Source organism: Lontra canadensis, unplaced genomic scaffold, assembly GCF_010015895.1.
Source record: "Lontra canadensis isolate GAN:19392208 unplaced genomic scaffold, GSC_riverotter_1.0 scaffold35, whole genome shotgun sequence".
Lineage (NCBI taxonomy): Eukaryota > Metazoa > Chordata > Mammalia > Carnivora > Mustelidae > Lontra > Lontra canadensis.
This window is the reverse complement of record NW_022631029.1, coordinates 14,193,592-14,206,229: the sequence shown is the minus strand read 5'-3', so window position 1 is coordinate 14,206,229 and position 12,638 is coordinate 14,193,592. Positions and strand designations below refer to the sequence as shown.

The 12,638-nt window shown below is 35.8% G+C and overlaps 1 protein-coding gene across 1 annotated transcript in view; it reads left to right on the top strand.

Moving 5' to 3' along the window:
• Nucleotides 1-686: 686 nt before the first annotated feature.
• The window catches only part of TASOR (transcription activation suppressor), a 46,615-nt gene continuing 34,663 nt past the window's right edge, over nucleotides 687-12,638 (top strand). The window contains exons 1-6 of the mRNA XM_032868498.1: nucleotides 687-1,123; nucleotides 8,841-8,986; nucleotides 10,394-10,486; nucleotides 11,147-11,219; nucleotides 11,709-11,800; nucleotides 12,256-12,417. Coding sequence (XP_032724389.1) covers nucleotides 790-1,123; nucleotides 8,841-8,986; nucleotides 10,394-10,486; nucleotides 11,147-11,219; nucleotides 11,709-11,800; nucleotides 12,256-12,417 — 900 coding nt within the window. The 5' untranslated portion in view covers nucleotides 687-789. The remainder of the gene's footprint in view (nucleotides 1,124-8,840; nucleotides 8,987-10,393; nucleotides 10,487-11,146; nucleotides 11,220-11,708; nucleotides 11,801-12,255; nucleotides 12,418-12,638) is intronic.

The window sequence follows — 12,638 nt, the reverse complement described above, 5'->3', positions numbered from 1 at the left end:
CCACTGGTTGTAACCCTTGAAGGTCAAAGGGGGCGGGGAGCAGTATTGAAAAGATGCAAGATCCCGTTGGAAAGGCAGATGGCGGGGCTCGGAGGCTTTCAGGTTGTTATCGCTGTAGTCCATTGTCTTATCTCCTCTCCAGGCCCACATATGCACGTGAATATTTCACAGTTCCTCCGGCATCCACTGCTTGAGTCCTCTTTTGGTGGAGGAAACTCGTGCGCGGAGATAGAGGTTATCTTACTACGATAGTCGACGCCTGGGCTCGCGGGACCCGTCCAGGCGCACCTCCCTCCCCTGCAGCGCTGGCCAAGAGCGGTCCCGGGATTTGCAGCTCGCCTTAAACTCTGTCCACCCCGAAGCGGTCCGCGGCGTCGAGATATTAGCAGGGCGTTGCCGTCGCCCCTTTTGGCGGGCTCGGTCGCCCCGAGGCTCCGCCCCCCTGCGCCGTCTATCCTCACACGCGGAGGCGGGCGCCGCACCCCCATTGGCGGAGCGGCCCGCGGCGGGCCCGCCCCCTCTCGGCCCCGACGCGAGCACGTTGAGTGGCGGGGCCGGCAGAAGAACTGCCAGAGCGAGGAGCGGCTCCTGGGGCCGGGCTGCGGGGTTGGGGCGCCAGCTTTGGGGCCCCCGAGAGGCTGCTGGGTCGGGACCGCGACCCGCGGCCACGGGGGGAAGGGGGTGGGTGGGCTGAGAGCAGCTCGGTGGCGAGGCCTGCCCTCCGCCCCTTCCCCCCACCCCCGCCGACCTTGCCGGCAGAAGCTTCCCGGAGCTCCGCACGCCGGCGCGATGGCGACTGCTGGGGAGACGGAGGCCTCTCCGCCGACGGACGCGAGCTGGGAAAGTGGCGGCGGCGGAGACGACGAGATGAAGCAGGCGCTTCCGGAGCTTGAGTCCTCCCCACAAAATGGCGGCGGCGGCGGCGGCCTCAGCATCGCGGAGCCCGGCGGCGGCGCCGGGCCTGAGGAAACCGCTGCGGCCTCGGCCGCCCCGAGCGTCAGCCACGAGCAGCCTCAGGACTCGTCTGAGGCGGGCGCGGCCGCTCTCCTCAAAGGCCCCGAAGAGCCCGAAAGACCCGTTAGGAGGAGTTTTCAGATCCCCAGGAAGAGCAGAGAAAAGAAAGGTGGTGCTTCCCCTCTTCCCCAACCCCTCTTTCTCTCTCCCCTCCATCTTTTCATTAGAACCTCTCTGTCTCTTCTTCCCACACCCATCCGAGACACGTAAACACGCATGCAGCGCCAGCCGCCTCTCCCCTCACTGCCACGGCCACCCAGCTGCTGCGCCTGGTGCGAGAGGAAAGCGGTGGAACCACGCTCCCCTGCTCCCCCTGTCCCCGTGGAAGTTGGAAGTAGCTTGTCCGTAAGGCTGCAGCTCCCAGAGAGGAAAGATGGTGCTCGGCGCCCCTCCCTCCCAGCCCCTGAAGGCACAGAAGCTGGTGTGTCCTCCTAAGGATGCTTCTGACAAGTCTCACTGTGGAAATAGCCCTTGGCCATGGATTCTGGGGCTTTCTCCAAGGCCATTGCATTCAGAGGACCACAAGTGCTTCTCCCTTTGGAAATTCTTCAGCTCTGTCTACTTGAAATTTGCTTGATGTCAGCATCTCCTCTTGTTAAGAAATCTCCATTAGATGTGATCCATGCACACTGGTATTTTCCATCACACCTCATTTCCATATAGAATTTTCCCCTTGTTTTTGAAGAGTTAGATTATATAGGTCTTTCTCTTTAAATCCAAACTTCAGTATGTTTTCTCTTGTATTTCCGAAGAATGGGAAGGTAGGTTCTTGGTGCAGTAATTTCCCTGTGGAAAAAAATAGAAGTTCGCTTATGCCCAAGAGTCACCAACTTGATCTTGCAGACGAGAAGACTTCAGTTTTTTTTTGTTTTTTGGTTTTGGTTTGTTTTTTTAAAAGGCCAGTCTAGATAGTGGAACCAATATAGGAACAGTTACATGAACTACTTTTACCTTTTTTAAAATTTAATGCTATATTATGACATATTTCTAATGGAGATCAAAATTAGTATTACCGTTTTCTATTATACTATTTTTGACTATCCAGTGATTTAGGATATTCTGGATTTAGTCAATTTAAAATTTCTTTTTGTTTTACTGCTTGGCTCAGTTTTTCATGATTCACTTATTGGAAAATGAAAGGATTTTTTTTTTTTTGCAGAAACTTTTTAATTTGTAATTTAAATCTTAGTGTAAAGACTTGGAATCTTGAATTAAGCATGAGTTTCCTTTTTCCATTGCTTACCCATCTCCATTTGCACAACTGAAATTGTTAGAGCCTATTACCCATAAAATACAAATAAAGTCAAACTGTTAATTTCTATTTCCATGACAAAGCCAAGGAAATCCTTGGTGTGAGAAATGATGTTGACAAAAATGAAGTTACCTTTGCCCGCTAGCATGAGGAATGTATCTAGAAATTTCTTTAAGTGAATTAATGTATTTTAGAGTTCAGGAGGATACTTGTAAAGGTCAGGGCTGTCAATTCTTTGGTTTATTTAGTTAAGATGAATGGTAGAGTCTATATGAGGAAATTCAGATGCTCAACCTAAATTACCAATTGGCAGAGAATAGGTTGAAAGTACGTTCAGGTGGGCTCTGTTAAGGAGGTAGGAGATTGAGCTTTTTTTCTTGTTCCTAGCTTAATAAAACTTTGAAGTCCATTTTTTTCGTCTTTTAATTTTTTTCTCTTGTAAGTGCCCAAGAGTATGGTTTATGGTACATCTTAAACCATGGATTTACCATCTCTTAACTTTTGATAGGACCAGAATGTTGCAGAAATCCTCATAGTTTGGTTTGAGATGAGAGAAGTCACCAGGAAATGTTGAAAGGCATTGTGTTTACATGTGGTTTTTTAAATTAGGTAAATCCAGAGGTTGCTGTAAAATAGGCTTTATTTGAACACACTAAAAGTGAACATAATTGAGGAATTAGGAAATCCAAAACCTAATTTTCTCCCCTGAGTCTGATGCTCCTTGGGGAAAATTTGTTTCCTGTTTTCACTTAGAAGCCAAAGGTTGTCAACCTTTGTCTTGTCAGGGAGGTTATAAAACACACTAGACTTTTTTCATATTTAGTGAAAATAATTTATGCAGTAAGCAGCTGTTCAATGATGCAGTAACAACTTAATTATAAAAGTTAAATAAGCAGCTATTTTACCACTATGAACTTTATCCTGTCCAAGCTGAAAGTAGATCGTGCTTGGTGATAGAATTTAATAGGAAAATTGAACTTTCCCATCATTAAAAAAATGCTTTATCAGAAATAGTACAGCAGGTGCTGCTAGTTTCACACTGCATCTCCAAATCACCTCCTGAAAGGTATCACTGTGTACCAGATTTGGCTAGATTTTAGTTGTGGTCATGTGAGTCTCTTATGAAATATTAGATCTTTTTCAGTAGATACCTCTGAACCTTTCAGCATCAAAGATTCTTTTGCATTCATATTTTAATATGGCAGGCCTGTGCTTGTAACTATGCTTTTCTAGTGAAATTTAACATTGTGACTTGATTATTTTTGATACCTTAAGTACTGTGTGAGTATGACTTGCTGACTTCAAGTTCTTTTTTTTTGGTCTTGACAATAGCATAACATCCAGAATGCCTCCGTTCTAATTAATAATATTGGCAAACACTTTATAGTGCTTATTAGTAAGTTGTAGGCATTGTTTAAAGCAATTTGTACATATTAACTAAATCTCAACAATTCTGCGTAGTAGATATTATTCCCATTTTACAGATGAGGAAACCAAAGTAATGAGAAGTCAATTAACTTGTCAAGGTCATACAAAAAAAGGTAGAGTTGGCATTTGAACTTAGGTGTATAGTACTTACCACTACTCAAACTATAGCAAGTCGTCTTTTTTTTGTGATACAAGTGTTTTTGTTAGCTTTTGATCTCTATTAAAAAAAAGGTTTTAACCTCTGTTATGTTTAGGAATATTTAGTATATCTTCATCTCTGGGGTATTTTGAGATTCAGAACTTACATTCATTATGAAATTAACACATTTAATCAGTAGTGACAGATTAAGTGATGTAACTATTGACTGAAAGAGTAAAATTTACTCTCTGATATATGTTGTGGTGTTTATTGGCTGGGCTATTTTCTGTAGTGTAAAGAGGCACTGTTTACGACGTTTAACCAAATTGTACAATTGCATTTTGTCAGTAGATGTTTCACTCTTGCCTTTTTTTTTACTTTAAAATCTAATAATACTATAAGTCATTAAAAGCAAGTTAAAATTGGTAATTTGATATAATTTTTCCTTCCAAAGTTTTTGGGGAATGAAATAGTGATGATTCACTCTCTGGAAAGTGTTTTATTGGTTAATGTTTTCTGTGGGGCACAAGACTGACTACTCATATACTCGCTTCCATACTGGTCTAGTCTAGCAGAATTAATGGCTAGTTCTCCTCCCCAATAACCATCTTTTCCCACAAAATTTGCAGTTGTCTTTTTGAAGATTTGGGGGCAAAGTCTCCTTTAAGGATATTTGCATGGTGTTTAGTAGTTGTATATGGATGATTGGATTCTAAGTACTGTAGGTTTCCCTATATAGAAATAAGCAGGGAAGTATAGGCAGAATCTAGTCACCCATACAAAACATTTGATCGGTGTGTATATGTTTTAAGTAATAGAAGTAAAATTTTCTTTGACTTATTCCCTAAGCCAGAAAAAGTCAACAGTTTCATATTTGTACTTGTCTCTCTTTTCCTTTCTGCACTATTTTAAATGTATGTATGCGTGTGTATATGTATTTGAAGATTTTCTTTATTAGAGCACAGGAGGGTAAGGGAGGGGCAGAGGGAGAGGGAAAAGCAGACTTCTACTGAGCAGGGAGCCTTATGCTAGGGTTGATCCCTGGACCCCAGGATCATGACCTGAGGCATCCAGGCACCCCAGTATGTTCAATCTTGATTAGAGATGAAACCTCCATTCCAAAGGTATTATGTCTAGCAACTTTATTAGACTGAAGAAAAATGATTTTTAAAACCTTTCAAGTAAGTTACTGGGAAGAACATGGATATTTGTTGTATTCTAATCAATACCAGTAGAGAGATTCAGAGAATTACAGAACACACATGATCCAGAGCCCACTTTTGGGCTCTTTTCTTTTCTTCCATGAATTACTTTAAATTGGAATGTGTAGTTCACATTGTTTTATTTATGTGTTTTAGTAACAGTGGTCTTTTATTTTAAAAGTTAGCTTGTTTTTACATATATGTATATATGATTTATTTTACATATATGCACATCTTAATACATGGCTTTGAACTAAGTAAATTGGTAAAAGTAATTGGAAGAAATGTTCCTTTGACTAAGGAACCAAGCTGTTTCGTGACCTAAATTTATGTCCATTCCAGCTGCTTAAATATAACATTAAATTGAGTATGTTTTGTATTCTACCAGTTTAAAAAAAAAAATAGTATGGATAATACAAAGTCAGGAGACCTGGATTCTGGCTCTAATTCTGTGATACAGTCATTTTCCTTGTCTGAATTATAATTTCCTAATGTCTTTCTAAATCTGCTTTTGAGTCCCATAAAACATCTATAATCAATTTTGTCATTAAAGAAGGCTTATGAATTATGTAAGTCAACTCATTACCCATGTGTCTGACATGTATTTGATAGAAATCTTGTAAATAAGCAATATGTTTCTCAGTGTGTGAAGGAACTATTGTTACTTCTGTTAACCTTTATAAACCAAAAAAGAAAGTGTGATGGTTTTTGGTCCTGTTAAATGTATTGAAATGAGAAAAGAGATTTGACAGAAGACACATGAAGTAGAAAGCATAATCCTGGACGTCAAGTTCTTTTCCTTTCACACCTAATTTCTTGTGTCTAAGTGTTCTATATGATTTCTTGATCTAAAATGAAGAAACGATTTAATTTTTCCAGCTCTGTAATTAGTTTCAGCTCTTATATATACATACATAAATCTTGACTTTTACTTAGACCTCAGGATATGAGATTTGGAGCTAGGCAGCCTGAATTTTCATCCCACCTGCCCTGTTTATTCATTAACTATGTAACATTGGGCCATATTAGCTGTTAGCTGTTAGGTTCATTTGTGAAATGGGTATAATTGAACTTCATAGGATAGTTTTTAATGATTAAATGAGATAATGCGTGTAAAGCACTTAGTATAGTATCTGCATAGTAATAATGACCTGCTAGTGATTAGACTCAGTAATTGTCAAAATCCAGAGAAAAATATATCGGATACTTTAAGTGAAATAATTACTGTATAAAATGTTCTTTTCCCCATTGGGATAATTGCAGGGTTGTTTACTACTGCCTCAGATAATGACCCATAATTTAAGATTATGATACATATGTGTTCTCTTTAAGAGAAGTGACCAAAGGATGTTCAGGGTTGAGGATTATTAAGTATAAAATAGGCCGTGAGGGAATGTACATTCAGAACATACACTTGTTAAATTTCTAATTATTATCAGCACATTGACTTGAAATCCTTAAAAATAGTTACAACATTACTTCTGTAGAAATGATGACTGGGAGGAGGGAAAATTATAACTGGCCTAAGTAGTAAAGCCAAAAGAATCGTTTAAAATATAAAATACCTGGGACATATGCATTTTTTTCTCTATTTTTGTCTATAGTTTCCCCCGCCCGTCAGTCCACTTGAGTACATTTGACATGACTATAGGACATACCTTGGAATAAAACAACTGTTTAGTACTTCTCTGAGAATTGGAATGTTAACTTCTATATAAGTTTATATAATTTAATTTTTTTCATTTATGATTAGATCAATGGTGGAAGTAGTATTGGGACAGCTTAAAAAAATAAAATAATTTATGTAAGCATGTAAAATTTCATAGAAGTTTAAAGCCATATGGTACTTTAGCGGGGAGCATTTTAGATGTCTGAAGTCACTTTGTTAAAAACAAAAAGACCTTCATAAAACCCAATTTTTAAAATCATACTTAACTCATTTTGGATGTGAAAGCCTATAAAGACTATTCCACATGCTGTTTTCATTGCCAAGTTTTTCCCAACTTAGTTGGGAACAGTCACAAAGATGTTTTTTTCTACCACATTCTGTAAAACAGATTTGAATGAGGCTGTATTTCTTCCTCTCTTAAGCTTTCATTTTGTTTTACATATTACTGAATTGTTGAATTTTTAAGACTTAAGATGATAGCAGTATACTTTGGTAGTTGTAGAATATATTTGTATTCAGTTTTTTAAAAAATCTTTGACAAAGTTTTTCTTATTTTCTTTACTAACTTACTTAATTTTAATTCAACTTACTTGGGGGCCAGTGCTCACAGTTCTGGCTATTGGCATATGATAGAGTAAGGAACAAAGCAGATACAGTTCTTGATCCTGTAGACCTTAACAATCAATAGATTATTGAGTATATTCATCTCCAAATTTGAATTTAGGACATATTTTTATATTTAATAGTATGTTTTTTTGAGTGATTTTTTTTCCCCCTGCTTATCCCTAGTTAGTGTCTATTGCATCATAAGTACGTTGGCTTTATCTTTGCTTTAATGTGGGAGCCCAAAGTAGTAGGAACTGTTTACATACATTTTATTATTGAATGTTATATTTTTACAAACACTTTTGTAATATATATGCAGTTGGTAAATGGATGTATGGATAGGTTATTTGACATCATGTCCTTTAAAGCTTAATGCTATATATGAAAATAGTAAACAGTTTATTAGCTGCTCTCTAGTATCTTTAAGAATATGTATAAGCAGAACACTGTTTTTAGTAGTAGCCTTAAAGTATTTTGACTGACATTTATTCACTGTTAAGAAATAGTATCTCAAAAGAAGTTAAGGTAAATATAGTATTACGTAAGTTCTATGGATGCTTCTATATACAGTGAAATATAAGTGATTCCTTTTTTGGCTTGGGGAGCATTTATATGTTTAGACTTTTGAAATTAGTAAGTTAAGTAAGCATGAAGTGGAAATTTGAAATTATTAGACCAGTAATCAAACAAATCGGATATTTGACTTTTAAGTATTTTAAAAATTAAGTGGAGGTGTGGAATAGATTTAGGAGAGAGAGAATAAACAATTTTATCTGTGCTTAGAGGTTTTTTCATGTGTTGTCTCATGTGTGGAATGTAGAATTTAGTGGTTATTAGGATGACTAGGGTTCTTTATAGATGAGAGAACTGAGCTTATTTTTGGTTGATTACCCAGACTCTCCCACAAAGCTAATAAATGCTAGATTTGATATTTGTGTCCAGGCTTGACTCCAAAGCTCTACATCTTTCTGTTTTACTACGTTTTCATAACAAATGTTCTACTACTTTGTTGGTAATACAAGAAGCCAATGGATCTAGCATATTTTATTCTAACTTTAGTTCTAAAAAGAAAATAGAATAATTTTATGGACACCTAAGTGTCTTAAATGTTTTTATGCGTTCATTTATGCTGTAAACATTTAGTTTGCTGAAATAAATGGTCCTAGACATACTATTTCAGTGTAACATAAGATAGAAGTGGAGACAAGTTGAGGATATGTACAGGTTCGTTCTTGTGAGAGTTTAAAGCAATTTAGCTTGCCTAATGTAGCATTCTTAAGGTTTGCAAAACTGTAACCTTGTCTTCATCTGTAATGACAGTTGCTCATTGCTGAAGAAACTGGTCAATGTAGACAACTGACTGTAATTTTCCTTCAGTGAATTAATAAGTATCTCTTTTGAATATCACAAAATAAGATAACTTTGGTGCTGTTTTTTCAACTTCTCTTAGAAGTTCTATAAAAACCACAAAATTTAAGAGACTACATTTAAGATGGAATAATGTTAAAATTAATTTTTTTGTTGTTTTAGCACTTTTTCAGCCATTAACTCCAGGCTCTCGAGAATTCGAAGATGTTCTAAATATTCTCCATTCATCTTACCTTGAACCAACCTCGGTAACAAATTTTAACTACAAACGTGCTTGCTTGATACATAATGAACTTTTGGAAAAGGAGGTATGTTTTAAATTGTGCTTATTGTAAGATTCTTTAGAACCAGTTAATAGCCTGGAAGTTGGTTTATGTTCCTTTTCTTTAAAAATGCTTATTAGGAAAGCCAAATTATGGAAAGGAGAACAAGTTTTAAATGACATCTTTTTTCTTCTAAATATTGATGTATCACTATTTATCTGGATAAATTAATGTTCAATTATGTAAAATAACTTATTAAAAATTAATCTTAAGCATAGGAATAGCTTACTGTATAATGGCCTAATTATAAATTTATAAGGCCCTTTGCTCTTTTAAGTGCTTATTAAATGAAATTTATAATCTGTATTATGTTTCAGTTGGAAGATAATTAGTGAAATCAAATGTGTATTTTTTAAAGATGTGCTTAATTTTTTTCCCCAATTACTGACTAGGAGTAGAATTCTCTTAATATCACTAGTAGAAATTCTTAGTGGAAAAGTATAAACAAAGTATTAAGTTTCATGTACAAATTTAGAATATTTTTAGGAAAAGCCAGAATGCATAATTCTGAGGTAATATAAATGAGATGTTTAGCAATATTTTATGTGTTTATTGTTTCCTAATGCACATGAAATACTATTAATTCTGTACTTTTGTGTGTTGGTTAACCCAGTGCTACCAGAATTGAGTTTTGAGGGAATCTGTGACATTACTGGCTCCCCAAGAAAATTAAAACCTTGATAGTTTGTTTTGGTTTCATGGTATGATAGGAGTTATTTATTAATTTTAATGAATTTTATATGAAAATTTACTCTAATGATAGATTAATCATATTACTGAACATCAGTAATGGCCTGAATACTGCATATAAATCTGTTAGATGTGAGCTCCATAGTTTGAATATGTATCTGTTTGCTTGTATCTAAAAGTCAAAGTCAGTTTTGGGTGACTTGCAGTTTAGTTATACTTAGACAAAGTCGCTTCTTTTATCCTGGCAATACGTATGGAGCTTGTCTTACATAGTTGGCATTGAGGCTATAGTTATAAAGAAATGAAACCTTTTCCATGTTCTAATTGAGTTTATAGTCCAAAAGTTGGTCATTCAGCAGAGATTTATTAAATCACCTACTGTATGCAGTTCATCATGTTAAGTAAACTGAGAGATCCAAAGGTAACTAAAACATGAAAAATTTGTGGGAGATTTGGAATGTGGTAAAATTTTAATAGAAATTTAGTTAAAATTGATAAACATTAGATGCTTATTTGATTATTATGAGGTAAAGAGCTAGTTAGAATGAGGAAAAAAATTGAAGCACAGAAATCACAGGGAGAGAAAACATAATTTCTACTTTGGTTATATTTTGGATTTCTTAGGAATAAAATTACTGAAGATCTTAGCTTGAAAGACATAATCACATACTAAGGAGTTGTTATAGATTTAATTTTGTTTAGTTCACAGAAAAGCGAAGAGAACTGAAGTTTGATGGTCGTTTAGATAAAGAACTTTCAGAATCCTATGCATTTCTTATGGTTGATCGATACCAGGTGAGTTAACTCTTAAACGATTTGAAGATATTTCCATTGTAAGTTACTAGTTTTGAATGTAAGAATACACTTGATAATTATAAACTGGTATTTTATAAGTTAGTATAAATGATATGATGTGTAAATGGAAGAAATGATTTAGTAGGGCAAGGTATTTCATTGTCATGTGATTTGCTTTTCAGATGTACTTTTGCTTTAAATTTGCTTTTCAAATGCTCTGACCAAACCTGTTTTCTTTCCTTAGGATGTGCTAGATAATGAATAAACTTCCCTTTATTAAAATAGATTATCTTCTATATTGTTATATGTGCTGGGAACCATTTTTTTCTCCTTCAATTGAAGATGTTTAGGTGGAAGTTTTATTTAAATATTTTGCCAGTTCTAATTCTCTCTAAAAGGGAAGTTTATATATGTGAGTGGCATGAATTTTGACTATCTGTCACACCTAGTATAAACGAAAATGGATTCCAGCTATGGTTACATTGGAAGCATAAGCCAGGTTCACATTGATATTTAGTTATAAACTGTCATATATATAAAATTCCTTAATGTAGAACCTACATAGTTTAGAAGCTTGGGTTTTATTTAGAGCAAGTTTACAAATTATCTTTTCATGTTTGTAATGTAATGATTGTGAGATGAACTATTTTGTTTATTTAGGTCCAAAGCATATGTGAAAAAGGATTACAGGTGGGCCAGTCCAAAATAACAATTCTTGGCAGTCCTTCCATGGGTAATCTTTTTTTTTTTTTCCCATTTATCTACTATTAAGTTGCCACTGGAACATACATTATTTAATTTTGCTGCATTCCTGAAAATTAAATTCATGTATGCCTTGTTATGTTCCTAGAAGAGGATAGTTTCAGGTTCTATAATGTAAAACTAGTTTTGCCCTTTGTTTCTGATTTTGCATACTTCAAATTGATCAGAAATTACCTCTCTTTTTTTTTTTTTCTTTCTTAAAGTCAGTCTAGTCCTGGTGATTTTGAGAAATTTGGGTTTTGTTTTTTTTTTCTGTTTCTTCTTGTTTTTGCTTTTTTCTGGTTCTTTTTGTTTTTGCTTTTTCTGTCTTCGTTAAATATCAGCTATCTTTACTGTCATTATTTTTTTTTTAATATGTCATACCTTTTATCTTTCATCATTAGGTTAAAACCGGAATTTGTGTGTGGGTATGTGTATGTGTGCCCTTATTCAAATTCTTTAATTTTTCCCTCTTCGCTAGGTATCTATCTTTCTAGGTATGCTGATTTATTACAAGCTAATCCTTTGGAAGCTGGGGCTGTGGGCGATGTTGTTATTTTTAAAATAATGAAGGTAATTTTAACATTTACATTTTATATATCAAGGACAACATTTGATTTGGATTTTAGTTGGCCCTGTGTTTAGTAGGAGTTTGATTAAATTAAATTCAGAGGTTGCTTAGTTTAGTATATATTTTTGAGAGTGGTTTGCCATCTTTGATCTATTTGATTTCCCTTCCAAAGAAAAGAATGAAAAGAGTAATATGTTGGTAATGTCATTTAGGCTAGTGAATGGTGTTGTAAATAAAATTTTTTTTCCTTGTTAAGCAAATTCAAACAGACTTTTTTTTCATGATTGTCTTTTTTACTGCTTCAACATTGATAAAAGGTGTTGAGTGTTACCAGGTATTAAAGGAAAGAACTGTTGTCATAGGTGATCTATGTTTTATAATGTTATATATATAGTCAATAACTAAGTTTAGGTCTTAAACTTTAAGTCTTAAACTTAAAAGGTTTTGTCTATTTTAGGGTAAAATAAAGAGTATATACGACCCCATGGGTGTAAAAAGTTTGGAATCTATATTAAATAAAAGTGCTTTGGACCCAACACCAAAGCATGAATGTCATGTGTCAAAGAATGCCAATAGAATTACATCACTTTTGGCTTACAGAGCCTATGAGCTTACTCAGGTAGGTACCTGGTTTCATTTCAGTGTTATGACTTCATATCTGTTTGTCACCAAATCCTTTAAATCGTTTCCCTTTCTGTACCTTCTGCCACCACATCAGTCTAACCTCTGGTTTCCATATAACACTACCAGAGTGTCTCTCATTGCTCTTTGTTCAGTGTTTTCAAAACAGCTCAGAAACATACTATGGCTCCCTAGATTTACAGAGTAATACTGAGATTC